This window comes from Leucoraja erinacea, chromosome 5 (assembly GCF_028641065.1).
Source record: "Leucoraja erinacea ecotype New England chromosome 5, Leri_hhj_1, whole genome shotgun sequence".
Taxonomy (NCBI): Eukaryota; Metazoa; Chordata; class Chondrichthyes; order Rajiformes; family Rajidae; genus Leucoraja; species Leucoraja erinaceus.
This window is the reverse complement of record NC_073381.1, coordinates 20,973,494-20,992,271: the sequence shown is the minus strand read 5'-3', so window position 1 is coordinate 20,992,271 and position 18,778 is coordinate 20,973,494. Positions and strand designations below refer to the sequence as shown.

Sequence of the window (18,778 nt, the reverse complement as noted above, 5' to 3'; positions counted from 1 at the left end):
AATAAAACATTCTATCGGCTCATCAATCTGTTGCATACGAGCATAAAACGTGGTACGTTTGATAATGTAGTTCGAGGGGAGATCACACAACTGTCTGAACTTTGCAAGTAGGACAGCAGGGTCATCATTCGTCTCCGCAGGCACTTGGATCTGACCATTCACATCTAAAACAGCAGGCTCAAATGTGAAACTGTCCACAGGTTTCATTGCCTCTGGACCAGTCAGGTTGAGTAATACAGAAGCATGTACATCTGGAGGATCGTTGCGATGAACGATGCAAACATAGTGAATGTAGTTGCGCTCAAAAAGCCGCCAGCGTTCAGCAATGTCAGAGTCAAAGATCAGAGGACAAGGACGGCGAGACAAGTTTGCTATGATAGAGATAACGCACATAAAACAAATATAAAAAAACAAAACCCGATAAACGTGAATGGAGTAGGTAAGACTCACTCTCTGACACCATGTAATGAGTTGAGTCAAACATACATCAAGATACAACACATGTTTATTAAAGTCAACTTACAGCATCAGTTTGCAAGACATTACAGTTCCTAGCAGCTAGTACTGAGTGGTATAGGTCCTACACTCATCCCTGCAATATCTGGACAAGAAGGATACTCACATCAGACTCATAAATGCATAAGTTCTATGAGCAGAATTGGACCATTCAGCCCATCAAGTCTACTTCGCCATTCAATCATAGCTGATCTATCTTTCCTTCTCAATCCCATTCTCCTGCCTTCTACCCATAACCCCTGACACCCATACTAATCAATAATCTGTCATTCCTTAAAAATATAGATTGACCTGGCCTCTACAGCCATCTGTGGCAATGAATTCCACAGATTCATCACCCTCTGACTAAATAAATTCCTCCTCATCTCCTTTCTAAAGGTATGCCCTTTATCCTTTTTGGTGACTGTAGCTCTGCCTTCAATACTATAATTCCAACAAAACCTATCTCCAAACTCCTGGACCTAGGAGTCAGCACTACCATTCTGCAACTGGGTCCTTAAAGCCTCTGTCCCACTTAGGAGACCTAAACAGCAACCTCTGGTGACCGTGCCCGCCACCCAAAAAAAGGTCATGGTGACCTGCAATCTCCTACCACCTCCCACGCATATGTTGAAAACCTTCCTCGACTATGACGAAAACCGACTTTGACTAGACTTACGACTAAAAGATTACCGGTTTTAAAAAGGCGACCTATTTTTAGTCGAGGCCGGTTTTAATCATGATGAAAAAATAGCAGCAACCTAGATGAAACCTCAAAAAACCACTTTCGACCATTAGGGAGAGTGACCAAAACCTCCGGTGACCTCATGCAAACCTTGGATGGCGGGCAAGGTCACCAGAGGTTGCTGTTTAGGTCTTCTAAGTGGGATAGGGGCTTACTTCCTGACCCATGGACCACATTCGGTGAGGAGAGGCATCAAAACATGCGCCATCATAAATCTTAACAGCAATTCCAACGCAATAATGCATTTTCAGCACCTCACTGTCTGTGCTATACACTCGCGACTGTGTGGCCAAATGCTGCCCGAACTCCATCTACGTGTTTGATACCACTCCCGAGGGGGGCAGATCTCGAACAGTGACAGAGTACAGGAGGGAGATATAGAGCTTTGTAACATGGTGTTAAGATGACAACCTCTCCCTCAATTTCAGGAAAAACAAAAGAGTAACCATCGACTTCAGGAAGCAGGGTGGAGCATGCACCAGTCTGCATCGATGGTGCTGAAGTGAAGGTATCATTATCACCAACAATTTATCGTGGCCCAAGAAACCTCAGTAATGCCTCTACTTTCTCAGGCAATTCAGCACAACGACTCCTAGCAATTTCTACAGATGCACCATAGAAATCATCTGGATGTATCACAGCTTGAAGTGGCAACTGCTCTACCCAGGACACCAAGAAATTGACAAGCAGTCCAAATCCATCATGCAAACCCAGTGTTCCATCTGCACTTCGTACTGCCTTGTGAAGAAAGCTAATATAATCAATGATCCACTCAGATCTTCTCTGTCCTGCCCTCTCCCATCAGGCAGTAGATACAAAAGCTTTAAAGTGTGTACCGCACCAAATGCAAGGACAGCTTTTGGCCCTCTATGGCAGAGTGTACAGATCTCGCAGAGGGACTGTCAGGCACCTAAACCTATGGATCCCAAATGGAAGCAAAGTCAAAGTCAATTTTATTTGTCACCACCATTCTTTGTCCTTGAGGAGAGGAGATGTAGGATGATCTATTCCAGGCACACCTGGGAGGTTTTACACTGAGCACAGAAAGCCCCTCAAGCTCTCAAAGTAAATTGAAATTCTTGCACTTTCTTCCAGCAGGAGCCAAGGAACATATTTTGTGTTGAATTATCTTGTAACCTTTTCGAGAAATAATAGTACTTTCAGAAATTAGTAACTTATTGTGGCACCAGATCATTCTTCTATTTTAATTTCCCAACCATGTGCGCCAGCATTTTTGAAATGTTGCTTCCAGGAATGCCTTTAATTCTTGTTTTTCCAAAACTATGTTTATAATGTATTAGTATTATGAAAACCTGGAATATTTTACTAATTTAGATCACACATTAATAACTGAGTTGCTGCAAATCCCAGTAAGATTTGAACAAGGATTGGAATAAATTAAATAGCAGCGGCGGCACGGTGGCACAGCGATAGAGTGCTGCCTTACAGCGCCAGACCCCCGGTTTGATAATAACTACAGATGCTGTCTGTACGGAGTTTGTACTTTCTCCCTGTGACCGCATGGGGCCCCCCTGGAGCGCTGCTTTCCTCCCACTCTCCAACACGTATAGGCTTGTAGATTAATTTGGCTTTGGTTAAAATTGTAAATTGCCCCTAGTGTGTATCAGTGTTAGTATTCGGGGCGATCGCTGGGCAGTAGGGTCTGGGTGGGCCGAAGAGCCTGTTTCCACGCTGTGTCTCTAAGCTAAACAGTGCTTGGGCTCATATGGAAAGACGTCCAACAGGTTAGAACCAACGGGATCTAGAACAATGTGGCAAACTGGACCCAATATTGACTGGGCAAAAAGAGACAGGGGGTGATGGTCGTGGATTATTTTTATAATTGGATGACTGAGTAGTGATGTTCCACTGGAATTAGTGCTGTGGCTTTGTGATTTGGAATGCGAGCCTGTTTGGATGTTTGGCCTACATTCCAATCATCCAAATATGATGTTAGGAGAGACTGGAGAAGCTAAGTCTCCTCTTCCTGGAACAGAAGTGGATAAGAAGGCACCTGATTGTGGTATAGAAAGGGAATATATTGGGTAGGTGGTGGGAAGAAAATCCCCACATCAAAGGTAGATAGACTAGAGGGCATAGAAGGGAATCAAAAGAGACCTTATTCACCCATGAGTAGTTGGAATGCACTGCTTGGGAGAGTGGTGGAAGCATGGTCACTGACAACATTTAAGAACTGTCTAGATTTAGTTTTGTTTGGAGATACAGCATGGAAACAGGCCCTTTGGCCCACTGAGTCTCCACTGACCACTGATCACCCGTACACTAGTTCTATCCTACATGCCAGGGACAATTTACAGAAGCCAATTAACCTACAAACCTTCATGTTTTTAGAATGTGGGGCGAAACCGAAGCAACCGGAAATAACACACGCAGTCACAGGGAGAACATACAAAGCCCGGACAGACAGCACTCGTAGTCAGGATCAAACCCAGATCTCTGGTGCTGTAAGGCAGCAAATCTACTACTGCACCACTGTGCTGACCTATGCTTGTACAGATAAACACTTGAGAGGGTTAGAAACATTGAAACATAGAAAATAGGTGCGGGAGTAGGTTATTCTGCCCTTCGAGCCTGCACCACCATTCAATATGATCAAGGCTGATCATCCAACTCAGTATCCCATCCCTGCCTTCTCTCCATACCCCCTGATACCTTTAGCCACAAGGGCCACATCTAACTCCCTCTTAAATATAGCCAATGAACTGGCTTCAACTACCTTCTGTGGCAGAGAATTCCACAGATTCGCCACTCTCAGGTTGTCAACCAAGTGCTGGGCAATGGGGAATTAATACCGGAAAATGTCCACGGGTTGGCATGGATGAGTTGGGCCGAAGGACCTGTCTCCTTTTTATAGTTTTGGGAGTAAAAATCTGATAACCCAGTGCACTCGGGACTTTGATGCTGGGTCAGTAGATTTTGCAGGCTATTCAAGTTACTCACATTAATGTTCCAACAGACTTTTATTTCATCTCTTTTTAACATTATACAGAATAATGAGAAACATTCCAGTGAACAGGGTGGGTTTAAAGGAAGCGCAGGAAACAAGGAGTGTGAGAGACAGAACCAGGTGAACGTCAAGGGAATGTGGCAACTAAGGCCCCGTCAATGGAAAGGGAGAGTAGGAATCAGCGTCTGGGTGAGTCATAGAGTGATACAGTGTGGAAACAGGCCCAACCGCCCAACATGTCCCAGCTACACTAGTCCCACCTGCCTGCACTTGGTCCATATCCCTCCAAACATATCCTATGCATCCTGAGTCGCAAGAGGCTGCAGCAAACATCCCCAGCTGAGCTCAATTCAATTTGTTAGGATGTCCGAAATGACAGATCACAGATCATCGGAAAAGAACACAAAATGCTGGAGTAACTCAGCAGGTCAGGCCACATCTCTGGAGAACAAGGATAGGTGCCGTTTCGTGTTGAGTTCCTTCTTCAGACCTGAAACGTCAGCTGTTCATGTTCTCCGGGACATGCTGCCTGACCTGCTCCAGCACTCTGTGTCCTGATGTAGATCAATCAGCATCTGCAGTTCTGTGTGAGTCTACAAATTATCAGAGTTTATTGCATACTGTCTACGTACATCCAAGTTAACAGCAGATGTATTTCTGAGAGTTTTGCATGATGTCAACAAATCACCAAACTTGGCCGTTCCCTATTAGAGATAGCTAGATCTGAACAGTAGCTCTGGGATGAAGGGTCTTAATGATGGGAAGGACCAGGGAACATCGCTGGGGGTGGGATGGAAAATCATGCTCACAGTTCCTTCTTGATGTAGACCTGTCGAAATTTGAACCCCAAAATGGCTAGGTAAATGAAGTAGTCCCATATTATAATGATCACACACACAAACACTGTTGCAATATAAATTATCATATTAACTGCATGCGATTTCTGCTGTTAAATGGAAGTGCAGCTACCAATTAAAGACAAAAGATCAGAGCAAGAGGCTCCTGGAAAATGGTTTTGAATCATCAAAAACAATGTCTGGGTACAAATATATATTTATAGATTAACACACATAAATTCATGTCAAAGCATTATTTTTTTTTGCCTCTTCAAATTTGGACCTATGTTCGTCTCAAAATAAAACCTCTCTTCAATATATAGTATTGACAACGTCAAACATGCTAATTATTTCCAAAATCCAACCTTTGATAATATGGTGATCATATTTATTCGTCGTATTTTATATTAATGTATTTAACTTATTCCTTTGTTAGTATCGCAAGCAGTTAAGTTAGTGGCAATCTTGTATTTGAGACGGAAGCTATAGGGTGATTTCACCAAAGGTCACATGAGCGTAGATCCCCCCTCACGTGACCGAAAATTCTGACTGGAGGACATCTCTCAGTTTGGTACATGTAAGTGAATGGGGAAACACGCACTTTCCCACCCGTTAAAAACATGGAAAACGGGCGATTTTTGAGCTGAAAATTTCTGTGCTAGTCGGGGTGACCCTGAAGCGCGACCTAAATTTTCAGCATTAGAAAGTCAAGAGGAACTGAAGGTAGAAAGCCAAATTGACAATTGCCATTTAAAATATCTCGGGAATTATCGCAGTTGATTCATCACGGGGCCTGTGGAATTATATCTTACAAGACAATTGTCACTTATTATCCTTTGATAGAAGTCGCGAACAAGCCGCTTATTTGCCGTTTGTGGGTGTTTGCTGTGTAGATATTGGCCGTTGGATTTCTTCATTACAGTCCAACGGTGGCTGTTCAGCTGCAAAGTCCTTCGAAAGCGAAATAAATACCAGATAAACATGTCTTTATTTCCCAACGAACTCTGTGCACAAATGTTCTTCTCACTGCACGTCGGCCAACAATGTGATTGACGGGACAGGTTTGAGGGAATGCAAAACCCTCTGGGCCCCAACACAACCACCTGACTTGAAGGCGGCAGCAGATGTCGTTCAATATATATGTTCCCAATAGCTCACAAGCCATACGAGCAGAATTAGCCATTAGTTAGATCCACGAAGTGGCCGGCAGAAAAGTATCAATAGGTCATGTAATTGTGTTCATTTGTCCCAGGTGGTGACTTTAAGCGATTGAGAGAGGCTTGGAGCTGCGAGGGTCTCCTCGGGCTGTGAGTAGCTGTATCTGCTCAGCTGCAATCTCTCACAAACATGACCGCGACTGCCAAGAAAACAGTGGTTACTACCGGCCCCGGGGAAAGAAGCAGTTAATGGGACTGCCTTAAATACAGCGTGGCCGGAAAACGAGCCCCTTCCGTGTTACCGCGATTCTATGATTCATTGATGTGCTGTGCGCTCAGCTCAGGATCCACAGGCTTGTGAATTGGTCACGATTTTCGTGCTTCTGCACCTGTCATAGAGAAACATCCCTCGCCACCAGCTGCCGCGTTTAACCCCGTCTAACCCCCCAACTCAGGGAAAGGTCCCTGCTTCACACTCGCCGAAAGCTACTGGTCATCCGGCTGTGGGCGTTTCCAACACACGGACGGATTTATCATTCACTAAATAAGACACAAACTGCTGGAGTAACTCGGCGGGTCAGGCAGCATCTCTGGAGGATGTGGAAAGTAACGTTTCGGGTCTGAACTGGTTCTTCGGGCTCGGTTCACTATGGTGCTGCAGGAGTCAGTACTTTAGAAGCTATCCTAAGACACCACATGTATAAATTCATTTGCAGGATAAATTACTCTAAAAATGTGTTTATTGTGGCCTTGTCAAACATAAGGGTTAGCACTACACGCTACGAATCCCAGCTGTGGAGACACTGGTATCGTTGTCTCGTTGTAGGACATTGATCATCTTTTAATCTGGATTTTTGTGGGGGGGTTTTAAAAATATATAAATTATGATGTATTTATGTGATATACCAAGATTGTATATATATTTATGATATTTGATATACAATGTATTTTTATGTAATGTTGCCGCTTGTCTGGACCTTGAGTCTGTAATAACGTTTATTATTATTATTATAATTATTACTCCAGCGCTGTGTGTGTGCGAGTGTGTTTTGTGTTTGGTAAAGTGGTGTCTGCACTTTCTTGAGTTACTATCCCCTTCCACCCAGCAAATAAACTTCTCTTCCCGCCACACCGTGAGCACTGGTTTTCTTAAAGTAAGTGTTTTTGTTGCGAAGGTAAAGTTTTGCATTGGCATCGAGTCATACAGCATGGAAACAGGCCCAACTTGCCCACGCCGATCATCATGCCCCATCTACACTAGTCACGCCTGCCTGCGTTTGGCCCATATCCTTCTAACCCTATCCTATCCATGTACCTGTTCAAAGATTTTTTTACACATCGTAATAGTACCTGCTTCAACTACGTCCACTGCAGCTCCTTCCATAAATATACCACCCTTTGTGTAATAAAAGTTGTCCCTCAGGTTCCTATTAAATCGTTCACCCCATGTCCATGGAAAGTACGCTTACGAAGGTACTTTTGAACAAACAAACTAAGTCCTGGAGGAGCTCAGCGGATCAGGCAGCATCTGTGGAGGGAATTGGGCAGACGGGTTTTGGGTTGCGACCTTTATTCATTATGATTCACAGTTAACCGTGTCTCCGAAGGTACTTTATGAGTTGGAGTAAGTTGAAACAAAAAGGCGGCCAGTGTGTCGAAGGCGAGCTCTGAGCTATTGAAGGGTGTCAACCCGAAGCGTTGACAGCTCCCCCACCCAACACCGATGCTGCACGACCCGCTGAGTTCCTCCAGCACTTTGTGTCTGTGCTCCAGATTCCAGCATCTGCAGTCTCCTGTGCCCCCACCAGTAACACCGTGACACTGACCAGACTTTCTCTCCAAGCTGATATTTCACACATTGGGTGATGGGTATATGGGACGAGCTGCCAGAGGATGTAGACACACAAAAAAGATGGAGTAACTCAGTGGGTCAGGCCGCATCTCTGGAGGAAGGGAATCGATGATGTTTCGGATCGAGACCCTTCTTCAGAGTGATAGTCAGGGGAAAGGGAAACGAGAGACATAGACGGTAAATAGAACAAATGACTGAAAGATGCGCAGGGGGTAATGGAGGCTGGCACTGTAACAACATGTACAACATGTAAAATATACTTAGACAGGTGCATGAATAGGAAAGGTTCAGAGGGGAATGGGCCAGTCGCAGGCAGTAGATGGGGCATCTTGGTCAGCACAGGCAAGTTGGGCCGAAGGGCCTGTTTCCGTCCTGCATAGCTCTATGACACCATGTTCGAGAGATGTATGTAGCCCACGCGTATGTGTGTGTGTGTGTGTGTGTGTGTGTGTGTGTGTGTGTGTGTGTGTGTGTGTGTGTGTGTGTGTGTGTGTGTGTGGTGTGTGTGTGTGTGTGTGTGTGTGTGTGTGTGTGTATGTGTGTGTATGTATGTGTGCGTGTGCGTGTGTGTGCGCGTGTGCGCGTGTGTGTGTGAGGGAGACTGTGTTTGTGTGTGTGTGTGTGTGAGAGAGAGAGAGAGAGAGAAACCTGGGATTGGGAGCTGAGTCAGCGCCTCCGACAGTGTAGCATACCGCTGGGTGGTTGCGCTGCCGACTGGAGTCCGGCCCCGTGTGAGTGGTGGGGAAATCCTCTAGGCTCTCGCTGTAAGCACAACCCTCCCGAAGTTGAGTATACCCGAGGGGGTACGCCTCGGGAATCACAACAAGCGGCAGGCTTTTCCAGGGAGGTGCGCTGCTGCTTCGGGCAGCTGAAGCCAGCCCTGTGCGTGTGGCGTGTGTGTCATGTGTAGTGAGGTGTGAGTGTGTGTGTGTGTGAGGCAACAGCGGTTGCGGGATTCGTGCGGTGCTATCAATCACTCGCTTCTCCAGGCGGGAGTCTCCGGCTGATCCCGTAGGATCGGGGCGAGGTGGGGAAGGAGAGGGAATTTGTTTGAAAGAACTTCATCACCCTCCCCTCCTTCTCGGGTTTCTGTCAGCTGCCGCGCCAGGACACTGGAGGCTGTGGATCCGCTCAGCGCTGGCACAACCCAGGGAAGGACAGGCTTGGCACCAGCACATATTCGACCCGCTCCTGCTTCACACCGCACCGCTCCGCAAAGCCAGCGAGCGCCTCCTGCCACCCATCTTTAACCTTTGCAGCCCCGGAGTTCCTTCCAGCGCTTTGGAGCGGATAAGACCCCTCCCGCTAACGGGAGCAGTAGGAGGAGGCGGCAAAGACAGAGAGACCTCGGTGTTAATCCAGAGAACAGAGTGGACGGAGCGCATCCCTTGATCAACCCCTCCCGGCGGCTCCATGTCTCCGCTCTGGGCACCTTCCCCGGGTGTCTGATGCGATGCCCCGCAAACACAGCGACGGGAGCAGAGTGTGGAGGGAGAGCCCCAGGGGAAGGGGCGACGGAGAGGGGCTCCGGCTGCAGGCGGTGGGTACTAGCGACGTGGAGAGCGGCTTGAAGCCCGGCGCCGAGCAGTGCGGGGGCCGAGACGGGACTCTGCTGCTGCCAGAGGTACGGAGGGCGCCCCAACAACACGGAGACCGCCTGGGTCTGTTCACCAAGCCCCTGGACCGCCGCTCCCGCACCGCCCGCAGCAACGCTCGCTACCGGAGGCTGCAAAACCTGCTCTACAACGTCCTGGAGAGACCCAGGACCTGGGCGTTCACCTACCACGGGTTCGTGTGAGTAAAACTCGCCTTCGGTCACTTCTGCGCCGGACCCACAGCTCCACAGCCTTGCGTTTCGAGAGCGAGGTACTCCCATATGTTTGTGTTCACTACATTAACTGTGTTTGCAAAGTGGGGAGCGGCGGGACGAGTGTGCACTTATTGAATTGCCCCACATTGCACCCTCCCCAGGTTGCGATCTTTGACCGGTAGCTGCGATGGTTCTCTAATGTTGAACCATTTGGACGCCAGCCAACATCCTTCGGGAGAGTGTTTGAGAATTTGAACTCGGCGTCAAAACAACTCTCGCTTGAAGCCCCCTCCCCGGCATGGCCAGTGTTGGTCGCCAGACCCTGGGTCAAGGGATATAGCCCTCGCTGGTCGCCTGGGCTGGTGTTAAACTGTGCCAGCGAGTATTTAGGAGCGCGCTTCCTCCCTGGTCTGAGCGAGTAACAACGTTAGAGAGGGTGTTATTTAGCAATTGATGCGCCGGGTCACTGAATCCAGCAGTGGTGCATTTCCGACGATGTTCTTTATATAAATATACAGGAGCGTTGTATCAAACACAAAGTGCTGGAGTAACTCAGCGGGTCAGACAATATCTCTGGAGTACACGGATGTGTAACGGTTCGGGTCGGGACTCGGGACCCTTCTTCAGACAGCCTTGAGTAAAACTCAAGAGAAGTCTTTCCAAGGCTTGTGATGCAGTCCCCTCGCGGAGTGCTGTCAGAGTCGAGGGAGGCCGGTCCGTTCTGCGAGGCGGGTGGCGGTTCACAGGCTGAGCCCCCGGGAGCTGGGGGGCTGTAGGCGGGCACGTTGCTCGCTGCAAGGGAAGCAAGGTACGGTTCAGTGTGGACCTTGCAACAGGTCCGTCCCCCGAAGCTGCACGTTTATAGACACAAAAAGCTGGAGTAACGTGCCTGTCTTGCGAGGGACACGAACATTTCAGCTTGGCGTATATTCTGTTGTCAACTCTTTGCAGCACAGAATAGTGCGGTAGCATTTATCAGAACACACTTTGGATTCTTAGAGCAGCTTGTGCTGGAGCCTACCAGGGAGAAGGCAATTCTGGATGTAGTGTTGTGCAATGAACCGGATTTGATAAAGAACTCGAGGTAAAGGAACCATTAGGAGGTAGTGACCATAACATGATAAAATTTTAATCTACAATTTGAGAGGTAGAAGGGTAAATCGGAGGTGTCAGTGTTACAGTTGAGCAAAGGGGACTATGGGGCCGTGAGGGAGCAGTTGACCAAAGTTGACTGGAAAGATACACTAGCAGGGATGACAGTGGAACAACAATGGCAGGTATTTCTGGGAATAATACAGAAGGTGCAGGATCGGTTCATTCCAAAGAGGAAGAAAGATTCCAACGCGAGTAAGAGGTGACCGTGGCGGACAAGTGAAGTCCGGGAGAGTATAAAAATAAAAGAGAAGAAATATAGCATAGCAAAGATGAGCGGGAAGCCAGAGGATTGGGTAAATTTTAAAGAGCAACAGAAGATAACTAAAACGGCAATACGGGGAGAAAAGATGAGGTACGAAGGTAAGGTAGCCAAGAATATAAAGGCGAATATAAAAGCTTATTTAGGTATGTGAAGGGGAAAAAACTAGTTAAGGCCAAAGTTGGACCCTTGAAGACTGAAAAAGGTGCTCCCGGGGGGGGGCTCAGCCTGTGACCCGCCACCCGCCTTGCAGAACGGACCGGCCTCCCTCGACTCTGAAAAAGGTGAATTTATTAAGGGGAACAAGGACATGGCAGACGAGTTGAACACGCAATGTGGATCTGTCCTCACTAAGAAAGACACAAACAATCTCCCAGATGTACTCCTGGCCAGAGGACATAGGGTTACAGAGGAACTGAAGGAAATTCACATTAGGCAGGAAATGGTGTTGGGGAGACTGATGGGACTGAAGGCTGATAAATCCTCAGGGCCTGATGGTCTGCATCCCAGGGTACTTGATGAAGTGGCTCCAGATATCGTGGACGCATTGGTGATCATTTTCCAATGTTTTATAGACTCAGGATCAGTTCCTGTGGATTGGAGGGTAGCTAATGTTATCCCACTTTTTAAGAAAGGTGGCAGAGAGAAAACGGGGAATTATAGACCAGTTAGCCTGACATCAGTGGTGGGGAAGATGCTAGAATCAATTATAAAAGATGAAATAGCAGCACATTTGGATAGCAGTAACAGGATCGGTCCGAGTTAGCATGGATTTACCGAAGGGAAATCATGCTTGACTAATCTTCTGGAATTTTTTGAGGATGTAACCAGGATAATGGACAAGTGGATGTAGTGTACCTGGACTTTCAGAAAGCATTTGCTAAGGTCCCACATAGGAATTAACGGGCCCCTTTCAGAATGGCAGGCAGTGACTAGTGGGGTACCACAAGGCTCAGTGCTGGGACCACAGCTATTTACAATATATTTTAAAGCTTTGGATGAAGGGATTAAAGGTAACAGCAAATTGGGTGGCAGTGTGAACTGTGAGGAGGATGCTATGAGGATGCAGGGTGACTAGACAGTGGGCAGATGCAGTTTAATGTGGATAAATATGAGGTTATCCATTTTGGTGGCAAAAAGAGGAAGGCAGATTATTATCTAAATGGTGTCAAAATGGGAAAAGGAGAAATACAATGGGATCTTGGGGTACTTGTTCATCAGCCACTGAAAGTAAGCATGCAGGTACAGCAGGCAGTGAAGAAAGCAAATTACACGTTGGCCTTCATAACAAGAGGAGTTGAGTATAGGAGCAAAGAGGTCCTTCTGCAGCTCAACAGGGCCCTAGTGAGACCACACCTGGAGTATTGTGTGCAGTTTTGGTCACCAAACTTGAGGAAGGACATTCTTGCTATTGAGGGAGTGCAGCGTAGGTTCACGATTTTAATTCCCGGGATGGCAGGACTGTCATATGTTGATAGATTGGAGCAGCTGGGCTTATATACTCTGGAATTTAGAAGGATGAGAGGGGGTCGTATTGAAACATATAAGATTATTAAGGGTTTGGACACGCTAGAGGCAGGAAACACGTTCCCAATGTTGGTGGAGTCCAGAACCAAGGTCCAGAGTTTAAGAATAAGTGGTAAGCCATTTAGAACGGAGATGAGGAAAAACATTTTCACACAGAGAATATATAGAATAGAATACAGTGTAGTTTCTTTATTGTCATTGTAACATGAACCATGTACAACGAAATTTAAAAATGTCAGCCAGTCAGTGCACCATTCAAACATTTCTAAAAGCTAACAATACATACAAGGTAAAATATTTAAAAAGATAAACAACTAAAATAAATATCATGAAAATAGCACGCATAAACACCCAACCCTCCATCCTTCTGTCGATTTCACAGTGTACCACAGTCCCTTAGTATGTATCGCCCCTGCGTTCCTTGGCGGCTACATTTAGTGCCTTTATAGCAGTGGGGTAAAAACTGTTTTTAAGTCTGTTTGTCCTTGTCCTTGTAGATCTGTACCGTCTGCCTGACGGCAACAGTTCAAACAGGGAGTGTCCGGGGTGGGAAATGTCCTTTATAATACTCTGGGATTTTTTGATGCAGCGGGAACTGTGTAAGTCCTCCAAGGTAAGGAGAGGGCAGCCGACAATCCTCTGGGCGTTGTCAATGGCCCTCTGGGGCGCTTTCCTCTGAGCCGCTGTGCAGCTGGTGTACCACACGCATACACAGTATGTTAGGATGCTCTCAATGGAGCACCGGTAAAAGGACAGCAGCAGTCTCTGATTGTGAGTTGTGTGTCTGTGGCATTCTCTGCCTCAGAGGGCAGTGGAGGCTGGTTTTCTGGATGCTTTCAAGAGAGAGTTAGGTAGAGCTCTTAGGGATTACAGAGTTAAGGGATATGGAGAGAAGGCAGGAATGGGGTACTGATTGTGAATGGCGGTGCTGGCTCTTGAAGGGCTGAATGGCCTACTCCTGCATCTGTTGTCTATCGTCTATTGAAAGAGCTGCTCACATGGCTTACAACCAATTAGATCATAGAATAGTACAGCACAAGGAACAGACCTTTCGGCCCACAATGTCTGTGCTGAACACGATTCTTTTTTCTGCATGCACATAGAATATATAACACAGAGCAGTACAGCACAGGAACTGTGGCCCTTCGGCCCACATTGGTTCTTGATTTCCCTACTCTGGGTAAAAATTGTGTTAAAAATTGTCACCGTATCAATTTCTCTCATGACTTTATACACCTCTATAAATTACCTAAGCCTCCTTTGCTCCAGAGATAAAGTCCTAGCTTGTCCAATCTTTCCCTCAAGTCCTGGAAACATCTACATAAATCTTCTCTGTAGTTTTTCCAGCTTAAAGACATCCTTCCTATTGCAGGGAATTCCTATGTGGATGCCTGTCCTGAATACATTCAGCTACTGAACCTCAGCAGACCTCTTAAATGGACAATTATAAAGGCTCATACACCCAGAGTGAGAGAACTTTGTCTTATCTCTTACTTTGAAATAATAATAATAATAATAATAATAATACATTTTATTTATGGGCGCCTTTCAAGAGTCTCAAGGACACCTTACGAAAATGTAGCAGGTAGAGGAAAAACAGGTAAGGGGAATGAAATAAATAGTAGAGACATGACAAGTACACAAAGTAAAGACAGAATTCAATTCAAAACACAATATGAGGCAATTAATGCACAGATGAAAAGGGAGGGGGACGTGGGGCTAAGGATAGGCAGAGGTGAAGAAATTATGAAGTCTTGTATTTAACCCTCGAGTCAGGGAAAATACGACCGGTCCACTTACCCTGTCAAACCCTGGAAGATACATAGATAATAAGTGCAGGATTTGGCCATTCAGCCCTTCGAGCCATGTATGTGATCATGGCTGATCATCCACAATCAGTACCCTGTTCTTGCCTCCTCCCCATATCCCTTGATTCCACTAGCCCTAAGAGTTCTATGTAACTCTCTTTTGAATGCATCCAGTGAATTGGCCTCCAATGAGGCAGATAATTCCACAAATTCACAACTTTCTGGGTGAAAATGTTTTTCCTCATCCCAGTTCTAAATGCCCTACCCCTTATTCTTAAACTGTGGCCCTTGGTTCTGGACTCCCCCGACATTGGGAACATGTTTCCTGCATCTAGCGTGTCCATTCTCTTAATAATTTAATATAAGATATCCTCTCATTCTTCGAAATTCCAGTGGATACAAGCCCAGTCACTCCATTCTTTCATCATATGACAATCCCACCATCCCGGAATTAACCTTGTGAACCTACACTGCACTCCCTCGAAGAATGTTTAAATATTTCAAAGAGCCAGCTTCTTCTAAACTCCAGTCACAATCTGCTTATGATTTCCTGATGGAACAACCTTCCCAGCACAGGAGCCAACGTTGCTCATCCTCAAAATCAAGTGCATTCGTACTTAGAAAGGGAGATCAGATCTGTACACATTATTCCACGTACAATCTCACTCAGATCCCAGATGCATTCAGTGGGGGGTCATGTCAGATCTTCTCATAGTTAAGGCCTTTTTGCTTCCTATTTGTTTCCTCTGACTAGTGGTGTGCCTCAGGGTTCAGTGCTGGGCCCATTACTGTTTGTCAACTACATCAAAGATTTGAATAAGAACATACAGGGCAAGATTAGCAAGTTTGCTGATGATACAAAAGTGGGTGGTTTTGCAGATAGTGAAGATGGTTGTGGAAAACTGCAGCAGAATCATGATCGATTGGTCAGGTGGTTGAGGAATGGTTGATGGAATTTAATACAGAGAAATGTGAGGTGTTGGATTTTGGAACGTCAAACAAGGGTAGGACCTACACAGTTTCTTCTGCAGTTGTATAGGGCTCTGATGAGACAACATCTGGAGTATTGTATACAGTTTTGGTCTCCTAATTTGTGGAAGGACATCCTTGTGATTGAGGCAGTGCAGCGTAGGTTCACAGATTCAGATTCAGATTCAGATTCAATTTTAATTGTCATTGTCAGTGTACAGTACAGAGACAACAAAATGCATTTAGCATCTCCCTGGAAGAGCGACATAGCAAACGATTTGAATAAATAATAATAAGTGTCCGGGGGGGGGGTGGTGATTGGCAGTCACCGAGGTACGTTGTTGAGTAGAGTGACAGCCGCCGGGAAGAAGCTGTTCCTCGACCTGCTGGTTCGGCAACGGAGAGACCTGTAGCGCCTCCCGGATGGTAGGAGGGTAAACAGTCCATGGTTGGGGTGAGAGCAGTTCTTGGCGATGCTGAGCGCCCTCCGCAGACAACGCTTGCTTTGGACAGACTCAATGGAGGGGAGCGAGGAACCGGTGATGCGTTGGGCAATTTTCACCACCCTCTGCAATGCCTTCCGGTCGGAGACAGAGCAGTTGCCATACCATACTGTGATGCAGTTGGTAAGGATGCTCTCGATGGTGCAGCGGTAGAAGTTCACCAGGATCTGAGGAGACAGATGGACCTTCTTCAGTCTCCTCAGGAAGAAGAGACGCTGGTGAGCCTTCTTGACCAGAGCCTTCTTGACCACGAGATTGATCCCTGGGATGGTGGGACGGTCAAATGAGGAAAGATTGAAAAGACTAGGCTTGTATTCATTGGAGTTTCGACGGATGAGGGGGGATCTTATAGAAACATATAAAATTATAAAAGGACTGGACAAGCAGATGCAGGAAAAATGTTCCCAAGGTTGGGCGAGTCCAGAACCAGGGGCCACAGTCTTAGAATAAAGGGAAGGTCATTTAAGACTGAGGTGAGAAAAAACTTTTTCACCCAGAGAGTTGTGAATTTATGGAATTCCCTGGCACAGAGAGCAGTGGAGGCCAAGTCACTGGATGGATTTAAGGGAGAGTTAGATAGAGCTCTAGGGGCTAGTGGAGTCAGGGGATATGGGGAGAAGGCAAGGCATGGGTTATTGATACGGGACGATCAGTCATGATCACAATGAATGGTGGTGCTGGCTCAAAGGGCCGAATGGCCTCCTCCTGCACCTATTTTCTATGTTTCTATGTTTCTGTGAATGGTGCGGCTGTGGGGAGTGTTGTAGAGCAGAAGGATCTAGGAGTGCAGGTGCATGGTTCCTTGAAAAGTCGGGCCACAGATAAATAAGGTGGTCAAAAAGGCTTCATCAGTCTGAGTATTGAGTATAGAAGTTGGGAGATCATCTTGTATGAGACGTTGGGGAGACCAAGTTTAGAGTATTGTGGTCATTCCTGACCATCATGTTATATGGAAGATGTTGTCAAGCTGGAAAAGGTACAGAGAAGTTTTACGAGGATACTGCCAGCACTAGATGGACTGAGCTATAGGGAGAGGTTGAGTAGGCTGGTACTCTATTCCTTGGAGCGCAGGAGGATGAGAGGTGATCTTATAGAGGTGTATAAAATCATGAGAGGAATAGACCGGGTAGATGCACAGAGTCTCTTGCCCAGAGTAGGTGAATCGAGGACCAAAGAAGATAGGTTTAAGATGAAGGGGAAAGATTTAATAGGAATCTGAGGGGTAACTTTGCCACACAAAGGGTGGTGGGTGTATGGAACAAGCTACCAGAGGGGAGAGTTGAGGCTGGGACTATCCCAACTTTTAAGAAACAATTAGAAAGGTACATTGATAGGACAAGTTTGAATGGATATGGACCAAATGCGGGAAGGTGGGACTAGTGTAGCTGGAACATGTTGGCTGGTGTGGGCAAGTTGGGCTGAAGAGCCTGTATCCACACTGTATGACTTGCCATACCTACATGTGCACTTCCATTCATTTACATATAAGAGCACTGGGGAACCTCTGACTAACAGCAGTTTCCAATCTTTCACTATTTAATAAAAGGTACTGCTTTGGTACCTTTCTTACCAAAATGGATGACATGCAAATTTTCAAAATTAGAGCAGGGCGGCTCTAAAAAGTGAGCAAGCACTTCTTATTCAAAGAGCAGCAGAAATGAAAAGTTTGTAAATGAAGATTGGAGATGTTTTTCATAGACAAAGTAATTAAGGGTCTCTAATTTGAGGCTGGCAAATGGGGTTAAGTTGAAATATTAATGCCAAGTTGAAACAGGCTAGTGCAGTGTACATCAGGCCCTTCTAGAAATCCAGACATGGTATAAACGGGAGGTATGTTATATTTCTGAAGGCTGTGGTGAATGGATGGAGAGGATTTATCAATAGCAGAGTTCACATGGAATTTCTTGTTTTAAGATATCCTTATGTAATATAGCTGGGCTTAAAGCCATTTCTAGACTGCACATCTCCATGGGCACAGCAGTCAAGCAGAGAAATTGTCTTTGGAAAAAGCTTTTGATTATTATGTTTCCATCAATTAAATATGATTTCATTGTGCATCAGTTGAGCACCATTCATTCGATTTTTCTGAATAAATGTGTTCGGCAAAATAGTTAGGAAAGGTAGAGAGCGAGTGATAGCATGGAGTCTAATAAACATGGCAGGAATTCGAGAGAGACTGGGAGATTTTGTCAAGGATTGCAAAGAGATTGGGGGATAGAAACATAGAGACATAGTAAATAGGTGCAGGAGGAGGCCATTCGACCCTTCGAGCCAGCACCGTCATTCATTGTGGTCATGGCTGATCATCCCCTATCAATAACCCATGCCTGCCTTCTCCCCATATCCCTTGACTCCACTAGCCCCTAGAGCTCTATCTAACTCTCTCTTAAATCCATCCAGTGACTTGGCCTCCACTGCCCTCTGTGGCAGGGAATTCCATAAATTCACAACTCTGGGTGAAAATGTTTTTTCTCACCTCAGTCTTAAATGACCTCCCCTTTATTCTAAGACTGTGACCCCTGGTTCTGGACTCACCCAACATTGGGAACATTTTTCCTGCATCGAGCTTGTCCAGTCCTTTTACAATTGTATATGTTTCTATAAGATCCCCCCTCATTCTTCTAAACTCCAATGAATACAAGCCTAGTCTTTTCAATCATTCCTCATATGACAGTCCCGCCATCCCAGGGATCA

The 18,778-nt window shown here is 46.1% G+C and overlaps 1 protein-coding gene across 1 annotated transcript in view; it reads left to right on the top strand.

The window, feature by feature from the left end:
- The first annotated feature begins 8,797 nt into the window (after positions 1-8,797).
- The window catches only part of LOC129697023 (potassium voltage-gated channel subfamily KQT member 5-like), a 218,881-nt gene continuing 208,900 nt past the window's right edge, over positions 8,798-18,778 (top strand). The window contains exon 1 of the mRNA XM_055635219.1: positions 8,798-9,847. Coding sequence (XP_055491194.1) covers positions 9,507-9,847 — 341 coding nt within the window. The 5' untranslated portion in view covers positions 8,798-9,506. The remainder of the gene's footprint in view (positions 9,848-18,778) is intronic.